The sequence below is a fragment of the Lissotriton vulgaris genome, chromosome 5, assembly GCF_964263255.1.
Source record: "Lissotriton vulgaris chromosome 5, aLisVul1.2, whole genome shotgun sequence".
Taxonomy (NCBI): domain Eukaryota; kingdom Metazoa; phylum Chordata; class Amphibia; order Caudata; family Salamandridae; genus Lissotriton; species Lissotriton vulgaris.
This window is the reverse complement of record NC_141693.1, coordinates 1,684,088,700-1,684,110,365: the sequence shown is the minus strand read 5'-3', so window position 1 is coordinate 1,684,110,365 and position 21,666 is coordinate 1,684,088,700. Positions and strand designations below refer to the sequence as shown.

General features: G+C 49.4%; 1 protein-coding gene across 2 annotated transcripts in view; it reads left to right on the top strand.

Moving 5' to 3' along the window:
- Positions 1 to 21,666, top strand: part of TANC2 (tetratricopeptide repeat, ankyrin repeat and coiled-coil containing 2) — a 2,475,706-nt gene that overhangs the window by 2,161,108 nt on the left and 292,932 nt on the right. For both annotated transcript variants that reach the window (XM_086923824.1, XM_086923825.1), the window contains one exon: positions 15,918 to 16,040. In XM_086923824.1, the coding sequence (XP_086779950.1) occupies positions 15,918 to 16,040 (123 nt within the window). The remainder of the gene's footprint in view (positions 1 to 15,917; positions 16,041 to 21,666) is intronic.

Below are 21,666 nucleotides of genomic sequence, written 5' to 3'. Positions count from 1 at the left end.
CAGCTGTAACTCCTCCTTCCTCCCTCACAATCCGGGCACTGCTGCCAATAGGGTACCTAATAATAGGAACTGCCCCACAAGGAGGCCGAACTCCTCTCATAGATCTTCGAAGGAGCGTTGCATGCCATCCGTAGTAAGCACCCCAACCGTATCTAGACCTGCCTCACTCCAGTCTTATAGCCGATGACCTTCAACTCCCCCGACCTGTGTGAGGAAGGTACGAAACGGAATGCTCAGGAAATACCGGGCCTGCACCCACGTCCATTGGAGCACTCTCATCAGCAGAGCAGGTCCATAGTACCAGCTGGTCGCATCACACCGCAGTGGGGGCCCGTTTAGGATTAAGCAATAACAGTCCATAACAGAGCCTGGTCAGGGGAGTCCGGCAACTCCAGCAGCCCAGGCACCTTCCCACCCCCTCCGCCCTCCTATACACCACTGCAGTTGCGCGGCCAGGTAATAAGACTCGAAGTCTGAGGCAGTCATCCCCCCCATCCAAGGACGGCTGCTGTAACTTAGCTAGTGCAACATGGCACCAACCTTTTTTCCAAATTAAGTCATTCAGGATCGTATCCAGATCCCAAAATGTACTCCACGTTACCACGATCGGGAGGGCCATAACAAAGTACAGGAAACAAAGCAGGGTTATCCTCTTAGCTATGGCTGTCTTGCCCGCCATTGACCTCGGCAGCGTCTTCCAAAAGCTCGCACTCCGCCCTGAAGGCCGCTATCACAGCACCCACATTGCCCTCTATTGGGTATGGGGCCGTACAATATATCTGGATGCCTAAATATTTCACTGTGTCCTATTCCCACCGCATGCCACACAAAGTTGGAGATTCATTTCAGTCACTGCGGATCGGGAACAAGCTGGTTTTGAGCCATTTCACATGAAGGCCAGAGACATCCCTAAAGGGGATGCACTGCTCTTTCAGGTTCAGCTCATAGGTCTCCCAAGTAGAGCACCATATCATCGGCATAGAAAGAGATATGATGCAAGATTCTTCGAGGTGGAATGCCGGTATAAAGGCCCCCACACTGGGCCTTGCACGCCAGGGGCTCCACTGCGATGGCAAAAAAGCAGTGCGGCAATGAGCAACACTTTCCACTGCGCACTGCTCGGAGCTTACCCGTCCCGATCTGCACCACAGGGGGCTCATAGAACAGGAAAGTCCACTCTACGATGCGGCGTCCCAGCCCCATATGGAGCACAACAGTCGAGAGAAAGTCCTAGTCTAGACTGTTGAAGGTCTTCTCGATGTTACAAACATGAGGCTGGTCTGGTAAAGGTGGGCCTGCTCCCAGAATATTAAGCGCTGTTCTATGGCCGGGAATGTTCAAGTTCAAGTTCAGGGATTTGTATAGCGCACTACTCACCCAGAGGGTCTCAAGGCGCTTGGGGAAGGGGGGTTCAATTTTTGTCGAATAGCCAGGTTTTGAGTTCTTTTCTGAAGGAGATGTGGTTTTGAGTAAGGCGGAGGTGAGTGGGGAGTGAGTTCCAGGTCTTGGCCGCCAGGAAGGAGAAGGATCTGCCACCCATGGTGGATTTTCGGATGCGCGGGACTGCGGCGAGGGCTTGATTGGACGATCTAAGTTGGCGGGTGGGTGTGTAGAAGGACAGTCGAGTGTTGAGGCATTCGGGTCCTAGTTTGTAGAGGGCCTTGTGTGCGTGGGTGAGAAGACGGAATGTGATTCTCTTGTTGACGGAAGCCAGTGGAGGTCTTTTAGGTGTCCGTTGATTTGATCTTGGCGAGGGATGTCCAATATGAGTCTCGCTGATGCGTTTTGGATGCGTTGGAGTTTTTTCTGTAATTTTGCTGTAATTCCGGCGTATAGTGTGTTACCATAATCCAGTCGACTCGTGACCAGTGCGTGGGTGACAGCCTTTCTTGTTTCGAGGGGGATCCAGCGGAAGATCTTTTTGAGAATGCGAAGTACATTGAAGCAGGAGGATGAGACTGCGTTGACTTGTCTGGACATCGAGAGAGAGGAGTCTAGGATGAAGCCCAGGTTGCGTGCGTGGTCTGTGGGTGTGGGTGCTGTGCCCAGAGCGGAAGGCCACCAAGAGGCAGAGGGGGAGGATCCTAGGATGAGCACCTCCGTTTTGTCTGAGTTGAGTTTTAGGCGGCTATGTTTAATCCATTCGGCTACTTCTTTCATGCCTTCGTGAAGATTGGTTTTGGCGGTGTTAGGGTCTTTGGTGAGGGAAAGGATTAATTGGGTGTCGTCGGCGTAAGAGATGATGTTGAGGTTGTGTTGACGCGCGATGGAGGCGAGTGGACTCATGTAAACGTTGAAGAGGGTGGGACTGAGTGATGATCCTTGTGGTACTCCACAGATGACTTCAGTGGCCTCTGAGGTGAATGGGGGAAGTCGGACTCTTTGAGTTCTCCCGGCGAGGAATGAGATGATCCAGTCCAAGGCTTTTCCTTGTATGCCGATGTTGCTGAGGCGTTGTATAAGGGTGCTGTGGCAGACTGTGTCGAAAGCGGCCGAGAGGTCGAGAAGAATGAGGGCCACAGTTTTTCCGTTATCCAGACGTGTTCGGATGTCGTCTGTTGCTGCAATGAGGGCGGTTTCGGTGCTGTGTTTGGCTCGAAATCCGGACTGAGAGGGATCGAGGGAGTTGTTGGATTCAAGGAAGGCGGCGAGCTGGCTGTTGACGGCTTTCTCAATGACTTTGGCGGGGAAGGGGAGGAGGGATATGGGTCGGTAGTTTTTAAGTTCGGAGGGGTCTGCTGTGGGTTTCTTCAAGAGGGCGCTGAGTTCGGCATGTTTCCAGCTTTCTGGGAAGGTGGCAGAGTTGAAAGAGCAGTTGATGACATCACGGAGGTGGGGTGCGATGATGGAGTCTGCTTTGTTGAAGATGTGGTGGGGACAGGGGTCGGTTGGCGAGCCAGAGTGGATTGAGTTCATTAGGCGGATGGTGTCTTCGGTGGTGATTGGGTTCCAGGCGCTGAGTTTGTTAGTTGGCGGTGTAGGATCTGATGGGGGTGGGGAGGGTTGTTCGCCGGGAAGGTTCTCGAAGCTGTTGTGAATGTCGGCAATTTTGTTGTAGAAGAAGGAGGATAACGCATCGCAGAGGTCTTGGGAGGGAGTGATGTTGTTAGATGCTGCGGTGGGGTTGGTAAATTCTTTGACGATGTTGAAAAGTTCCTTGCTGTTGTGGGCGCTGTTGTCGAGGCGATCCTTGAAAGCTGATTTCTTGGTGGATCGAATCAGTTGGTGGTGTTTGCTGGTTGCCGCCTTGAGGGTGGCCATGTTGTCGGTGGTTGGGTTTTTTCTCCATGTTTTCTCTAGGGTGCGGCATAGCTTCTTGGATTTTTTAAGGTCATCATTGAACCAGGGAGCTTTTTTGCTGCATGAGTTGATCTGGTGCTTTTTCAGGGGTGCTAATTCGTCAGCGCTGTGGGTGATCCATTGCTTGAGTTTGGTGGCCGCTTGGTTTGGGTCCAATGAGAGGGTGGGAGGGTTTTGGTTGAGTGATGTGAGGAGTTGGTCGGAGGTTATTTTGTTCCAGTTTCTCCGAGGAATAGGTTGTGGGCGGTAGTGGGTCAAGGTGGTTTTGTAGCTGAAGTGAACACAGCTGTGGTCTGTCCAATGGAGAGCTGTGGTGCGGTCGAAGGAAATGTGCTTGCTGGAGGTGAAGATAGGGTCGAGCGTGTGCCCGGCTACATGGGTGGGGGTATCACAAGTTGTTTGAGTCCGAGATTGGCCAGGTTGTCCAGAAGGGAGTTGGTGTTGCTGTTGTGCTTGTTTTCAAGGTGGAAGTTGAGGTCTCCTAATAGAATGTAGTTCTCGGAGGCGAGGGCATGTGGGCTGACGAAGTCCGTGATGTCATCGTTGAATTGAGTGCGGGAGTGCGGGAATAAATCCAGACTGATCAGTATGGGTCAAGCCCTACTTGTGGGGCAGCAAACGGTGCTCTAGGACCTCACTATTTGACCTTTAACATTGAGAAAAGCCTATAAGCTGTTACACCGGTTGCAGGTCTCCCAGGTTTGAGTAGGGTGACAATAGGGGCCTCCTGAAGAGTGTGTGAGTTTTAAGTACCTCACAATAGAATGCAGCTAGGCGGGGAGCCAGTAGATCAATTAATGTAGGTCGCCTAAAATTCCACCAGGAGGCCATCGGTCCATGGAACCTTACCATGGCCACTAGGGCCCACTCGTTAGTAACAACATCTCCCAAGAGGGTTTGCTGCACCCCCACTGACTCCGATATGCACTGCCCCCAGTGGATGACCTTAAATGCTACCTATTCATCTAGTATTGAGGAGGCAGTATTCTTATTATCGACAAAAAAAGTGCAGAATCGCTACCCGAATTGTCTTGTGGAATGTCGGGTCCTCTAGGCTGGCAGTCGTCAGACACCAGCTCGGGATGAATGGGTGGATGTCCCCTCAACGTAATGTCATCAGTAGGGGGTTGTAATTAGAAATGCTCCAGGCCAAATATTCTATGTCCGTGAGAGCCTCCAACATGTTACGGGAGCATAAAAAATGAGGCGAGTCGGACGTGAAGTGCATGCACACTGGAATGTGCTGAGTAGAGTTGGAATGGCACCATGCATCTTCCAGAACCGAGTGACGCTGCCAGGCAAAAAATTTCCATAAGCAGGGAGGTTGGAGAGGTTTTCTCAGCATTAACAAGACAGTTAAAGTTGCCTCCAATAAGTATCATTTAAGGCAGTAGGAGAGCTAGAATGTGGGACATTGTGTCAGAAACCAGGGATTGATAGACATTTGGTGCATAAACATTATAACAAGAAATATCCTGTCCGTCTGGCCTGTAAGAATGGAATAGCACCCCTCATGTTATACCTTTCTACTGCCGATTTTGAAAAGGAAGCTGATCGCACCCAAATTAATGTACCTTTAGCGAAGGCTGAGAATGTGATGTAGACCTCGTGTCCCCTCCAGCGTTTGCACAATGTCACCCACTCTCTGGCATTTATATGAGTCTCCAGCTCTGGCATTTATGTGACTCTCCTGTAGTAAATGCTACTTGGACTCCCTTGCGCCGCAGATAGCCTGCACCTTAGACTGCTTAACCATGTTAATCATGCCCACACATTCTAGGAAATAAGTTTTTAGGCATTTATTTATTTTATTTATTTATTAAGCTTGTAGAGCGCGACAGCTACCCAAAAAGGCTTTCCCGAAATTAATGTTATCCCCCATCTTAAACAGCGCCTCCCAACAGCAACTTCCCTGGGCACGCACGGGGAAGTGACAGCGCCGTCTCTATAGCCAGATGTGATCGGGGAAAGAACAGACAACCATTACAACCCAGAAAATAAAAACGATAACACCCCAACTCCCTCTCCCCAGGACAGCGAGGCAATGTCCATCCCCCATCCTCCAAACAGGGATACTCAAACAAACCGGTAGGCCAGAAAGTCACCTACACTTCTGCTAATGGGGTGACAGAAACAAGACACAGCCCCCTGAAAAAAAGGAGCCCCAGTGGGGAGGGCCCACACCCAAGCATGCTAGCAGAAAAGTGTGCACATCCACGCCGCAGGATCTCCCCCCCCCCCCCCGCCCACCCCCCCAGACAGATAATCAATCAATTATATGTCTAATAAAGTGCGACTACCAACCTGAAAGGGTCTCAATATTTAACCATAATGATAGTCAACATAGAAGATAAAAGCAAAGCACTTCTTCGTCAGCCTTCCCTTCCCCCCACCACTATCAGATACACAATCAATAGTAAGTGAGGTTAGTGAATGTCATTAGCAGTTTGTGGATTGACTTGAGGCAAATACCTCTCTGGGCAGTGTCCAATGTGGAGTCAGATTTAGGGCCAAAGTACGAGCCATCTGCCCTGTCCTTAACTGAAGGTAATCGCTTCTCTGAGTCTGAAGTCATAATTTGGGCGCCGTCTCTACAGCATTCCTCCAGTCTTGTTGCGCCTGTGCCATTGTTTGAGGGCCCCAACATCTGCACGACGACCCTGGCCTCTTCAGTTCCTCCGGACTCAGATCGAGCCAATACCCCAACTCATTAAGGTCCCAGAAGAACATGGTTCTTTGGGCAGTGATCACTTGCAGGCTTGCGGGGACCTTAATGTCCAGCTCCCTGAGTTTCCAGAAGGCTTCTAGAAACGAGGCTCTCTGCCTCTGAACTGCCAAGGTTCATTCTGGGAAGATCATCACCTTGCTATTGTCTACAGGGGCCACAACACATCGAAGACGGTCCTCGAGGAAGTAAGCATGTCTGTGCCTTCTATTCTTTCAGGCATCCCCACCACTCGAATGTTGTTCATGCAGGCTCGGCCATTTCTTCCAGTACTTGGACTATACCCAGAACAACTTCCATCTGGGCTTTCAAGTCCCCCATTGTTGGGATTATCTCCTGTAGGGTCAGCTCAGTAGCCGTGATGCCATCAATTAATTTACGATGGTCTGAGCAGGCTTAGGTCCGCTACCTACCTGTCAATTCTGTGCCCCAAAGTTTCCTTCAACTCTCTAATGGATAGCAGGATAGAGTCTAGCTTGTCCTGCGGGACTTGTGCCAACCCTACCGGTGGGTTAGGCTCACTTCCGGCCACGTGGGGACCCTCAGTAGCTGGCACCGGGGCCTTCTTCCTGAGGTTTTGGTGCTGCATGGTCACAAGCAGAGGATAAGGAAGGGCAGCACAGGGATCTGAGCACCAACAGTAGGTGCAGTCCCACCCAGCTCAAAAAGAGAAGGTCTCTCTCAGGGCTATGCCTAGTGTATCACCCAAGGGGAGGTCGCAGGCAGCCCCAGAAAACATCCAAAAATGTGGACGGGGGCGTCACACAGAGTGCGGAGATGTCACATAAGGCAGCAGAGTGTTGGCCCTAGGGGGCATACAGTGTGCATAGGCAAGGGGGGGGGGGCGATTAAAATCAGCAGCCACCAGTGGGGTGGCCAGGGAAGATTCCAGTTCTCTCAATATGTCAGCCAATGGACACTCCCTCACTAAGGCACAGCAGGAGTCCAGTGGTAAGAGCGGTTAGCAGAGTGTCTCATTTATCACAGCGCACGCAGTGTCTCCAAAAGGCTTCAGAGTCCAAATTGAGGAGGAGTATGTCATAGGAGTCCAATGATTATCCTACAGTAATCCTGCACAGCACAGGGAGAGCAATCTTCAGCACTTACTCTTCCAGTGTCATTGGTGGTACAGGGGGAAGGGGGCCCCTCCAAGTCTCTTGCATCATTAGGTAGTCCCCAATGACCTGCGTGAACCCCAAATCCCCTGTCTCATCAGCAAGCCCTCTGAGAGAAAAGGGGCCCTGGTAATTCACTGCCTTTGGCTCGTCTACGTAATATCACCTCCTGGGAACCCGCACAGTAGATTCTTCAGCAACGCAGCCTCTCAGATGCACTGGCTGCACTCAAAGGTACAGTTTGCTGGCCCTGGGTGGTTTCCTCCAGGGCTCTGCAGTGGCTGCCTTCTGTTGCATAAGAAGGCACTCGGGTGGGGTCCAGGCAGCTCACACCCCCGGGGGCCACCATAGGAGTTCTACTTCCAGGAGTCCATGCTGAAGATTCCTCGGTGGTGCAGTCACTTAGTCATACAGGCCGCACTCAGAGACTCAGCTTGTGGACACGAGCAGCTCCCTCTGGGGCTCTGCAGAGGTGCCTGGTGTCAGGGACTGCCCTCTGTAGAACATGGTGGCACTCAGCCCATGGATTGCAGCATCAGCTTCTCTTGGGGTTCGTTCCTCGCTCTTTACCTATAGTGCATACCATGAGTGTCATCCCCTGGGGCGCCGCAAAGGTGTTGGATGTCGGGAGCCGCCCCTCGTGGACGGTAGGGCATTTAACCCACAGATCACAGCACAGATTGCGGCCGTCCATAGCATGGACACCCAATAGCAGAGGACATATCGGCAGGCGTATTACGCGTACTCTGTGTAGCATTCCACGGGGCCCGCATCTGTGTCAGATGTTGGGGGGCTGCTCAACATGCCAGGCACCAGCGGCCTCCTCCTGCCAGCGTCCCCAATAGCGAGTTGTCAGTGGTCAGAGGATCGGGCTGGGACACATAAAGGGTCAAGGAAGGCCACTGCACTCCCCCCAGGCAGAGACGTTTTAAGGCATGGGCTTAGTGGCTCTTACCCAGGGCCCCAGCCTTTCAGGGGGCCCCCTAATAGAGCCGGCTCTGTTCTCCATAGAGTCTTTCCCTCATATTGAATAATTCTTAAGCAGATTGTTTTAAATATCGTTTTTCTTTGATTTATTTTCAGTGTGGGTGTTGTGTGGGAGCCTATTATAGACATTTTGCAGAGAAATGTGTTTGTTATATGCAACATCCAGGGTTTTTTATGTAAAAAAAGGACATGATATACGAGAAACTGGAGGGTGTGACAGTTTATTTGCAGTAATATTAGTGAGCTGCTGTTCTGTTACAATATTGAAAACACAAGTCCCTATCCATTAAAAGCAATCACATTTAGAATTTAGACGAGCGTGCCTGTGCACAGTCAGTGACCGGGACAAAAAGGCATGAACAAGCTGAAATTGGATCATAAATTCTAAGCTGTTCCAAAAAGGGCCCCCCAAAATACGTTTGGCTCAGGGCCCCCAAAATCCTTGAGATGTCCCTGCCCCCAGACAAACAGGTGGTGCACAAAATGATGGCAGCACAGCACCAGGATGGAGCCGGATGAGGGAGCTCTGCTGGGAGCTACTATGGAGCGTATCCTATTCCATCATCTTTAGGCCATTGAAGGATTCACCACTTGCTGCACATATGTGATTCAGAATTGGAAGTTGATGTCTGCGATCAGGAACAAGCTTCGGACACAGTCTACAGTTATGCTCAATTAGATGTTCTCCATGTACCTGAATTTAAGAACATCATTGTGAGGAGGAAGAATACTAGAAGTATCAGCCTTGGACTTTCATGGGAGGAGGTCTTCCAAGCGTTTACGACCAGCCTTACCCATGGCGTCCATGGTGGCATCTGCCAAGATTCCATTCCAGTGACATTCATGACCACCTTCCAACAGATGATGGATGCATTCCAGAGATTGCTTGCACAGCCGCTTCTTCCACTTCCTCCTCCTACTCCCGGGTGCCAAGACCCCCCCACTCCTTGTTATCAGCCGCAACCGGAGACACCATCTCCTGCTCCCAAGATTTCAGCTCTCGTTCTAGGCTCTGTCCCATCGAACCATAGGGGCTGGGAGATCAGATGTCTGACAGCATGTCAGATATGGAAGAAGGCAAACTTTTTGGTGACGGACAGGATGATGATAATGTACATGATTAAGAGTGGGAAGACTACATCCTTCTAAAGAAAATGACAAATCGCCTACCTAACCTGATTTCACATCCAAATGATATCGCCCGCTTTCATCCCTTGCTAGAAATACTGAAAAAGGTTATGCTCCCAGTCTTCTGTGGAGCATTAATGTTTTATATATGATTTTGAAGAATAACCTCGAAAATCTACAAAATCCACCCCAATCCTGGATTTTGTCTGCTCCATGGGTCTTAAACCAATGCATAGACCAGCCACAGTTCAGGCAGTCATCCCCCTCCTGGAAAAGAAGTACAAGGCATCAGAATCTGCTCCAGCATGCTTGACTGGCCACCTGACAATCCATTTCTGTGGCAGTGGCCCAGCATAGATCAAAAAAGTCCTGTCACTCTGGCTCCTCCAGATAGAGATGGCTGGCACATAGACAACTTGGGGTACAGAGATGGCTATATCGCTACAAGATTCATAAAAGCTGCAACTGCCTTGGCTACTCTGGGAAGATATAATTGTCAGATGCGCAGAAACATATCACCTTATATAAATAATATCCCTGAGGAGAAAAGTTAAGAAGCGAAGGCATTATCAAGAAAGGCACAAATGCAGCAACTGCCATCTTCAACAGTGGATATTTGCAGCGCAGGCTTCGATCAGCTCGCACCGTCAGCTGACCTGCGCTTGGAGAGATGACTTTGGTCAACTTCCTTTGCTTAAACGTTTGGGTGTATCTTTTGATGGCTAAGCCTTTATCTTCAGAACAGACACAGTACTCTCCCTACAACCTTTACTGTACATCTCCACAGCCTACTGGAAGGCGTCCCTCAATACGGAGGCCTAGGAACATCTTACTACCCTCTGAGACAATCCTGGTGCAATCAAGGCTACTCTTCAGACATAGGTCAGTGTCAAGGCTACGGAAGAACAGTGCCGAACGAAAAATGTTTACACCTACGCAACAATCATTAGTTTTGCCCCTGCTTGGTAAACAATATAGATTTCTAGCTGCTTAAAGTAGTGAAGTCAGGTCACGCTATGGAATTTACATCAATCCTTCTACCCAGAGAAAACATCACCTGCACTTGCAGACGCCACAGCAAGAGATTCTCCATCTCCTTCAAAAATGTGCCTTAGAAATGGTCTAAAAGAACTAGTGGAAACAAGAGAACGGCAACATGCTTGGACCGTGATAAATAAATTCTTACACACACATGAGCCCGCAAGGATTTGTCACAGCGCATTTCCATCCAGATCCAGCCGTAAAAAGGAGTTTTATATTGTATCGTTTAGGATATCATGACTCAAAAGATCTGCTTCCAACATGGAAGGGCAGGAAGCTAGACTCAAACTGCTGTTTGTGTGGCAACATAACAGAATCTATAAGTCATCTAATGTGGACATGCCCAACAGTCATGAACCTAAGAAAGACACATCGCAACCCAGTATTTCGAGAACTAAACATCCATACCTGGAGGCAAGCCGGTATCAGCTGGATGGGAGGTGCATCCATCAAATTGATATGCCAGGGGCTAAAATTCTTCTCACGGATAAGCAGCATTCTTTGAAAAGTGGACCTACAACAGTGACCCCTTTCTTTTGATAGTTTTTTTTTTTACAAATTCTAATGAACTGAAGTGAAAAATTGAGTGAACTGGAGATGAGCGATTTTATATACGGTAAGAATGCAAATGTAAATATAATGAAAAATATTTTAGGATAAGGACAAACTAAATATTTTATGTAATTTTTGGAAAGTGAAAATTTTATACAGTGAAAAATGTATATTTTAACATTTATGAAACACTTTATGGTTAGGAATAACCAAATAAAGTTTTTTTTTGACTGACAATGGAATCAAGAATTTTCCTTCTGATTTGGTTTTGGTCAAAAGAAAACAGGCCACTGGAGGCCAATACTGGACATTTGTAATTTGAATATATTCTTAAAAAATCAAAGCTTTGAATGGTAATAGTCATATAAGTTCATATTATGCTTCAGGAAGGGGAGCATCTAACCCCTATGTATATTCAAAATGCAGATTTTCATGTACGTATACAAAATAAACTCAGAGTCAATACCTGTGATTTCACGGCTCTTCCGTTTAGTCTGAAGCCTGCACAGCGGTTCTCTACAAAGTGCCCAAGATTGGTAGCTGCCTTCCTTTGAAGATAAGGTCACCAAGTAAATGTGCACCTATCTCCTGGCTCTTCAAAGATTTATCAAAGAAAAGGCTTGTGCCTCCACAGCTGATTTCATCACTTATACCAAGAGTTAGGACTGACCCTGAGCACAAAGAAAAACTCCATCCATCCTGTTAAGAGACTGCAATTCCAAGAGTCAATCTTAGACAGTCAACTAGTTCAGGCTTTCCTCAGAAGAGAACGTTACAAAATGTCTGGCCATGGCAAAGGCACTTTGCTCCAAGGGATTATTGCCCATCAGGATATACAAATTTCTCTTAAGTCTCATGTCATCTTGCAGTGGCCTCATTCCTTTCTGTAGGCTCCAGGTGAGGCCTGTTCAGCAAGATCTACTCAGTTAAAGTAAAAAAACGGCTAGAGCAAGCCCTGCTGTGAGGGAGGTTTCAATTCAACATAAAAGCAGGTCTTCATTCCAGCCTCCAATAAGCAGGATACTCTTGACAACAGATGGGTCCCTAGAAGGATGGGGCACAAACATGCAGGAGCTGTCCATGAGAGCCCTGTGGTCAGAGCAGAGAAGAACCTCTATATAAGCACCTGATTAGGCTTGAAGGTGTTCCTTATGAGGATAAAACACAAGCTATTTTGATTCGGACATATAATACGACCTCAATGTACAAACTATGAAGCAAGGAAGAACAAGGAAATCTTCTTTGTCAGAAGGGGCTCAAATGTTGTGGGACTGGGCCATGTCAAGGAGGAGAGCATTGCAGTAGAACATCATCTGGGATGTCAAAACAACCAGATAGACATGTTGAGCCACACCCTTTCAGATTGGCACAAATGGGAACTCCTCCAGGACTAAGCTGAATAGGTCTTTCAAAAGTGGGCCAGACAGCCATAGACCTCTTTGCCTTCCTGGAGAACAGAAAATGCTACTACTAAACCAGCAGGCTCCATCGCCTGGGGTCCGAGGGCACTTCCTTTTTGAAGACTTCAATGAATAACTTTGCATATGCTTTTCCTATTCATCCCTCATCCCCAGAGCTCTCAAGAAGGCAAAGGCAGATCATTGTTCATTGATTTTGATTGCCCGGTCATGGCTTAGCCAGCTCTAGTACAGAGGCCTACTGAAGCTTTCCGCGTACCCACCAATCCAGTTGAAGATTCACCCCAGGATCCTCTTAAGATACAATAGTGAGAATCTTCATAACTACTTCAAGTCTTTGATCCTAAATGCATGGCCCCTGACCACTTTCGTAAGTGCCAACATCTGACTATCCCTTCAGACTGCCGAGACATCTTGGCACAGTCTTGTGCACTATCCATGACTAAGACCTACAGTGCTGAGTGGAAAGAAATCTGCATCTGGTGCAAAGATAATGGCCACATGTAGAAGCAGTACAAAAGGGGGTGGTGATGGACGGAGCATCCGAATCAATCAAACACTCACACCCAGTCAAAAGATCTGGGTTTAATCCATCACCGTAATTTAGCCCACTCTGCCACCCCACTTCAGACATGGCTATATGCAAATCAGTCTGACCCTCTGCCTCAGAACAGTCCAGCCCGAACTGCCAAGCCATGTCTTCCCTGGACCGGAAACAAGCTTCCGAGGACCGGTTTCTGGCATTCCAGCCGTCTTCAGCCCGGCTTGCTTGAATCCAGTGGCAAAGTGAGCAAGGGACTCACGTCTGAGCATACCCTGCCACACTTATGGCGGCCAAAAGCGGTACAAAAGGGGGTGGTGATGGACGGAGCATCCGAATCAATCAAACACTCACACCCAGTCAAAAGATCTGGGTTTAATCCATCACCGTTCTTTAGCCCACTCTGCCACCCCAGTTCAGACATGGCTATATACAAGATATATGCAAATCAGTCTGACCCTGTGCCTCATGTGAGTGTTTGATTGATTCGGATGCTCTGTCCATCACCACCCCCTTTTGTACCGCTTTTGGCCGCCATAAGTGTGGCAGGGTATGCTCAGACGTGAGTCCCTTGCTCACTTTGCCACTGGATTCAAGCAAGCCGGGCTGAAGACGGCTGGAATGCCAGAAACCGGTCCTCGGAAGCTTGTTTCCGGTCGAGGGAAGACATGGCTTGGCAGTTCGGGCTCGACTGTTCCCATGAGGCACAGGGTCAGACTGATTTGCATATAGCCATGTGTGAACTGGGGTGGCAGAGTGGGCTAAAGAACGGTGATGGATTAAACCCAGATCTTTTGACTGGGTGTGAGTGTTTGATTGATTCAGATGCTCCGTTCATCACCACCCCCTTTTGTACCGCTTTTGGCCGCCATAAGTGTGGCAGGGTATGCTCAGACGTGAGTCCCTTGCTCACTTTGCCACTGGATTCAAGCAAGCCAGGCTGAGGATGGCTGGAATGCCAGAAACCGGTCCTCGGAAGCTTGTTTCCGGACCAGGGAAGACATGGCTTGGCAGTTCGGGCTGGACTGTTCCCATGAGGCATAGGGTCAGACTGATTTGCATATAGCCATGTGTGAACTGGGGTGGCAGAGTGGGCTAAAGAACGGTGATGGATTAATCCCAGATCTTTTGACTGGGTGTGAGTGTTTGATTGATTCAGATGCTCCATCCATCGCCACCCCCTTTTGTACGCACATGCAGAAGCAGGCATAACTTCACTAGGAATACTACTGGGATGAAATTGCAGCAGCAACTCAGCAGAAGAGCAAGCAGTTCTCCGCAGCCTGTTACAATAAGGTGAGCCTGCTTCACACACTTATGTACTGCTTGCTATTCTGATTTAAGCATGTTAATATGTGAAACATCCAATGCTGGCGAGAAAAATAGTTACCTCTTACTCCAGTTCTCCTGCATAGGAATCTTTCCTACATTCACATGCAAGCATTCCTTCTCACTGGTCAGAGGCTCTCTCATATGATAGCTACTCTTTACACATGTACTATGAAATTCTGAACTGTTATGGCCTCTGGTGGGGGTATGGGTAGAAGAAAGAGCTCAGCACTTCCACCCCATTGGCTAATGTTAGTGCTGATGTTAAACTCATGTGCTACTAACAACACCTGTTGAAGCCTACAACCATTTTAACAATGTTTATTGCTGCAGCCCCATGACTAGAAATTATGCAAGCAATTGAATATATGAAAAATACCAACAATAAACTGGAGATACAGATAAATAACTACTTAGCCTTCCAACAGTTTTACATCCCGTTGATCAAACATTTTTCTACTTCCATTTGTACCCACCACCTCCACCTGAATTATTAGGTCTGGAACGAAGACAAATAACAGCCTTCCTCTTCCACCCATTCTCGAGAGGCATGAGGTATCCCTAGAGAAAGTTGTCATTGGTACCATTTGCTCCCTTAAGTTGACACCCTGGTGCTAGCTTGTCCAACTGACCTTCAGTTTTTCTGCAAGGGTCTCACTCTGGCTTCAGTTGGTGGGCAGGTGTTAAAGTCCTCCATTGGACAACTAGTGCCCCATGCTGGTCTTGCCTGAGACCGTTTAGTCTCTCTATTCTTCTGTACCCTCACCGTCCTCCTCAATAGAAAAGAGCTGCTAGTCTCCATGTTGTGGCTTTCTCAATCTATGGACAACCACATACTTAACTACCTTCTTCTTGAAGACAGTGCTATCTCCATAGAGACCATGGTTTTGCCATGGCCTCCACAGCACGACAGTGAACATTATGGGGCGCTCTCTGGGTTGCAGAGTATCATCATCTACTCTGAGGGGTTCAGTCCAAATTGATATGGGCCACAAGTGGGTTAATTAGAGGCACCACAGTCTCTCGCTCCACTCCTCTAAATAGCTCTGAAAAGGAAGCCTTCGCCAGAGTCCAAGAGAATGGCAACTGCTCTGTTGAATTATTTTTGTGGACCACTATGCTGTGCAGTATGCCACAAGAAGCCAATGTGAAGTGTCCTTGTGAAAACAGGCATGACCGAGTCTACCGCATGTCCAGAAGTAGTGTGGAGTTTTGGATGTTGAACAGTGTTTTGTATTATTTCAAATGACTCAATAAAGATTTGTAATAGCTTTATTAAAAAAGTACACCTACTTCCTAGGATTTATTTTACAGTTTGGTCTGCTAAAGATACCATAGAACTTGCTGCACACTTTTATAAATGTTCATTTTACTTGCAACTTCTTTCCCCTATACTTTTTAGGAATTGCTGAAATGATGGTGTTTTTATGATTTACTTTGATTCTACTTAAAAACTCCCATGCAAACTACTTTTTCAAAACTAAATGGCCATTTCCATTTCTTAAGTGTCTTTAATGTTCACAACTGACTGTACACTTATAACCGTTTAGTTTATATGTATCCCCTGAATTTAAAAGACTTACTAAGCCAAGCGATCAATGGTCACAAATAGTTCCGGCATCCAATAGATAGGCTTGGACATTGAAACCGACCATCACTTGTGCCTGCTCCTTGCTTTGCAAAGAATCTAAAGTTACTTGAGAAATAATGCATCTCACTCTGTATATATTTGAGAATTACATAAATCCTTTCAAATGTCCCAATGTTTTGTCTCTTTGTAGGGTTTGAGTAAAAAAGTGGGTGTTTCCTCCTCCATTCTGCAAGGTCTATGGATTTCCTACAGTACAGAAGGTCTCTCCATGGCACTGGCATCTTTGCGGAATCTCTATACTCCGAACATCAAGGTACTGTATGGTAGATGGTTGAGTGTCCACTCAGAGTTTACACAACAAAAAGTAGATCCACCCATCAACCTTTTTATATCATAAGAAAGAAGCTTTTTTGTTTTTGTTCAGACATTTTATTGTGTTTCATAAAACACGGCCATGATAAAAGAAGCCACACTACACTTCTACTACAGTACATAGTATGCTTGGAATGCTTATAGAGACCACAGTTACATACAACCTAAGAGAGATCACACATTCAAATAGCGACTTGACCAGTGTAACAATTTTAATTTAAGCAAACAATGTGGTGAGGAGTCAACTTACAAAACAAAAGGCAGGAGGGGGATATAGGTCTTGGTAGCTTTGAGGTAATCGGTGGTAGATAACAGATGCGCACAATGATGTCTATAAATCGTATCTTGGGGAAAGAAGAAATGAAGGGAAGAGAGAAAAAGAGCCCCAAGAAGAACAGGGTAAAATGATAGGGAAGAGAAAGAGAGAAAAAAAGAAGCTTCTCCATAGCAATCAGACAGGGCCACAGGCAGCCATATACGATGAGACCGGCAGGAGCAGTAGATTTTAGTAAGCAACAATTGCACCATGTATTTAGGAACCTATCGTTCAAGAGACCGCATATGGTGATTTGCTTTTCTGTAGATATTTCTCAAAGACATCTGATTCTGGAAGCACTATGCAATTTTGCGTACAGGATTTTAACGGCACCTCTAACAGAGCACAGCAAACTGCACCATTTTTTAAAGGAGATCAAGGAGGTTAGTTTCCAGTCTGAAAGTATCATCTTAGTGTCCAGTGACAACAGAAGGTCAATCAACATTGAGATCGGTTCAGTGAAATCGCCTGAATGGGGGTTTGCGTGGTACCCAGGGCAACGGCCAAGAAGAGGAGATCTCAAAGGATTCTCATGTTATGTCATGAAATAAAGACTGTATCTTAACCCTTAGCGGGCGAGCCATCTTACTTAAAAAAAGGATATGCTTTAAGTCCAACACCACCTCCCCACATCTTCAGCAAACATCAGTTGTACTTAAGCCAATCTTGCATAAGCTCAGTGGTGTCCAGAATGTTTCATGAATAGACCAGAATCTTGACTGCGCTAGAGCTTGTGTAATTTTTGCAGTTAAGGGGAATTTGGCAGGTTTTTTTTCATGTTGTGTCTGCCACGTTGGAGTTTCACAAGGAGTGAGTGTGAGCCTCCCACTTCCGAGTAAATGTTCTCAGCAAATAGCTTTTGGGTGATTCTAGAAATGTATATAAAGTGATGCAGAGTGACAAAATCAGGTAGGTCAGGTGGGTAAGTTGACTTTACCTACTGCGCTTTTCAATTAAAAAAAATTATAAAAATAATGCCTGGTAACTTGAATATCGAGCATAGGGCTAAGAACGAGATAGTGTGTGAACGGGTGCCCAAATCCCGTGTAGATCAATTCCCATAACAGGCTCATCCCATCTAATTTATTCCTACGATTGCACCCTAAGGAGGCCATAGTTAAACCAGATATTTGATAGTCTAACTGTTTATCAAGCAGCAGTAGGGCTGACGCCGTATCCATTATTATGGTTCTTGAATATTCTATGGGGAATCTATCTAAACTGTGTACAGAGAGGCTGGTGTCAAGATTTATGTTAATTGGGTCTCTATAAAAAGCCAGGGAGGGGGCCACAGGTATAGTGAACCGGATCCACCAGGATTCTGAGAGGCCAGGAATGTTTGTTTGTATTGTGGATTGTCAGGAGGATTATACCTTCAGTGGTTTTACTCATCTTCAAAGTAGTCTTGATAATCCTTGCTGTCTTGCCCTTCTATAGAAATGTGGATATATAATTATCCACTGATTTGACAAAAGGAAGGGGAAAGGGACATCGGAAGCATTCTGGCTATAAAATTGACCAAAGGTGCCACCATCATTTTAACGGTGTCCACCCGGCCCCACCGGGTGAAATTTTTGGGGGACCATGTGTTGAGTAGGTCTTTTAGTTTGGTAAGAGTTTTATGTTCATAAATAGAGACTGCATATTAAAGATCTTTAGCAAACCAGATACCTAGGTATTTGATAGCATCTAGTTGTCACTTCAGGCCCAAATTACCAATCACTGCTGGAGTTGCAGTGGACAGTTAAGGTGAAGACCTTGGTTTTGTCTTTGTTTAAAGAGTAACCCATCATCAATGAGTACCTCTCTAGGTCCTTCATAGTGATGGGAATGGTCTGTGAAGCTTCCTCAGTGATCAGAAGTACATATTGGATCGGAAAGAGACACGTTAGTGATAGATTCCTCACCTTAGAATATCCCCAGGCGTCAGACTGGATCCGGAAACTTTTGCGTAGCAGTACCCTTGCGCGTCGGTTGGCGTCGTCTGCGGCTCCGCGTCCGTCGTCGGCGTCGTGGGCGCCGTAATGACGTCGTCGGAGTACTTAGACACCGCCTCCGCGTGCTGACGTCAGTTCTTCTTTTTTCCGCGCCAGCCAGCACTGATCTGGAAAAAGCAGTAACCCAGTCAATTTTTGACTAACTTTTTTGAGATAATTTTTGATCCTTCTTGAGCGACTCCGATCGGTGCCGTAGGGATGCCTGGTTTCAAGCATTGTGAAGATTGCGACCGTACCATGTCGGTCACGGATCCTCACCACCTGTGCCTGACTTGTCTAGGCGTCGACCACGACGACAAGGCCTGCTCCGACTGCTGGGCCTTTCTTCGAAAGCCAGGCGGGAGCGGTCCCACAGGCGACTCGAACTCCGGCAGTCTGCCCCGCGCCGCGTGATGTCCCGGTCCCACGGGAGGTCGAGGGACAGGTCGCGGGGACGGAAACACCAAAGCTCCGGGAGTCGGCACCACTCCTCCGGGTCGAAGTCGTCGTCAGGTAAGAAGCACAAGAAGTCGAAGAGGCGTCATCGCTCTTCTGACTCCCCCCAACGCTCGCGCGACGCGGCCGGGGGTTCGGGTGACACCGCCCACGCGGCTCCTTCGGAGTCGCGGGCGTCCCGTCCCGCCCCACACCCTCCGGTCCCTGGGCAAGACGCGACACCGGAGGAGATTGAGCGCTTCCTCATGGCCATGAGGTACCTTTCTCCTCCGACGGGCTCCGCGGCGCCTCCGGGCCCAGCGGACCCGTCTGGAGCCCCTTGCGGGTTGGGGGCTTCGGCCCCGATGCCGTCGGTTGCTTCGGCCCCGGCGCCGCAGGGTTCCACGGTCCCGACACCGCCGGCGCCTTCGGGCCTGGCGCCGCAAGGTCAAGCGGCCCCGGTGCCGCGGGACGCCGCTGGACCTTCCTCGGGCTCTGGATTGTCGCCGGTGGACCTTACGACCCCCCCGGCATCGGGCGGCACCGCCCCCGATACCTCCTTTGCTCCGACGCCGTTTGGAGATTTCCACTTCTGTGAACCGGCCCCATTGATTATCGACCCTGAGTATCGGGAGATGGGTGATGAGGAGGATTGGGAGGGGTCTGAAGACCCTCTGACCAGGGAGTGTCAGTCTCAAGAGGACTGGGCAGGAGACCTTGGGGATGCCAGTGGACTGGACACTTCCCCAGACACTGGCTTTGTCTCACCTCCTACCGTGGCTACGGAGGAGGGGGCAACCTATAGCGTGGTGTTGACGAGGGCTGCCAAGGCCTTGGGCCTTGAGGTCCCCGTCGCGGCTGTGAGGACTAACCTCCTCACAGAGGTCCTTAAACCGCAGCAGTCGGCCGAGCCTCTGCTCCCGTTTAATGAGGCCTTGACCGACGTTCTTTTGGGCACCTGGTCCAGGCCCGCTACGGGTTCGCCCGTAGATAGGAACGTGGCCAGACGCCACCGCCCGGCCCCGGGCGACCCTTGTTTCCTGTCCACCCACCCCACCCCCGAGAGTCTGGTCATCCAGGCCTCCAATTCCCAGACCGCATTCCCGGCGGCTCCGCCGGACAGGGAATCCAAGAGGTATGAGAATTATGGCAAGAAAATATTCTCCTCCCTTAGTTTGGGACTGCGGTTTTCCAACACCGCATGCCTCTTCGGCCGCTACACCCACTCTCTGTGGGAGACGGTGGCGGAAGTGCTGCCAGTGTGCCCGTTGGAGGTACGGGCCAAAGTCGGCCAAGCCCTTGTGGAGGGCCGAGATGCAGCCAGGTATTCTATCCGGTGTGGGCTGGATACCACCGACTCGCTGGGCAGAGCAATGGCAACTATGGTGGCAATGAGACGCCACGCCTATCTGAGGTCTGCCAACTTTTCGGCAGATGTCCAGAACACTCTCCTGGACATGCTGTTCGATGGCCGTCGCCTTTTTGGCGACAAGGCAGACCACGCGCTTGAGCGCTTTAAGGACTCCAGGGCTACGGCCAAGTCCTTGGGCCTCTCAGCCCCGCGCCAGCAAACGGCTGCTTTTCGCTCCTTTCGTGGCCAAGGAAGGGGCGTCCCCACACGTGCCGCCAGCCACTCGCCGCAGACTAACATCCAGCACGGTGGCGGCCGTGGGAACCGCCGTGGAGGCGGTCAGGGACAAAGGCGAGGTCAGTCCACACCTTCCCCCGCAGCATCTGCCTCTAAACCCTCCTAGTCCGTGCTTTCAGGCCCATGTGACGCCAGTGGGTGGCAGGGTTCGCCATCACCACTCCCACTGGCGCACCATCACGTCGGACAGGTGGGTGCTGCAAATCGTCCGAAGGGGCTACTCCCTCCTCTTCGAGACGACTCCTCAAGCCATGCCACCGCAACACCAACACGTATCGGGGTATCACTTGCGGCTTCTGCAGGAGGAAGTTTCGGCCCTCTTGGCCAAGGGTGCCATCGAGCGCGTTCCTGGGCCGGAAGTAGGACGTGGTTGCTACTCCCACTACTTTCTGGTTCCCAAGAAGGGCAAAGGGGGCCTACGCCCGATCTTGGACCTAAGGAACGTCAACGGCTTCCTCCGGAAGGAGAAATTCAAGATGCTGACTCTGGCTCAGGTCTTAGCTGCCCTGGACCCAGGAGACTGGATGGTAGCGTTGGACTTGCAGGACGCGCATTTCCACATCCCCGTCCTCCCGGCCCAACGGCGTTACCTGCGGTTCACGGTAGGCCACGAGCACTTTCAGTTTACCGTGCTCCCCTTCGACCTTACCAGCGCCCCACGGGTGTTCACGAAGGTGATGGCGGTGGTCGCAGCTCATCTGCGCCGGTTAGGGGTCTCAGTCTTCCCCTACCTCGACGACTGGTTGTTGAAGGCGGGCTCGCCCCAGACAGTCGTCCACCACCTCCAGACTACAGCAGACCTCTTGCACCAGCTGGGGTTTTCCATCAATGTGCCGAAGTCACGGAGCGGTTCTGGACTCGGCGCTGTTTCGGGTTTACCCACCCGAACAGCGGGTTCGGGATATACAGGCTCTGATTCCAATCTTCCAGCCTTTATCCCGAGTTTCGGTCAGGTTGACGCTGCGGCTTCTGGGGCTGATGGCCTCCTGCATCCTTCTGGTGCATCACGCCCGGTGGCAGATGCGGGCTCTGCAGTGGGACCTGAAGTTTCAGTGAGACCAGCATCAGGGCAACCTGTCCGACCCTGTCCTGATCTCGGAGGGCACTGCGAGACAGCTGCAGTGGTGGCTCACGGACCGCGATTGGGTCAGCGGCAGATCTCTCTCCCTTCCCCAACCGGAGCACATAGTTG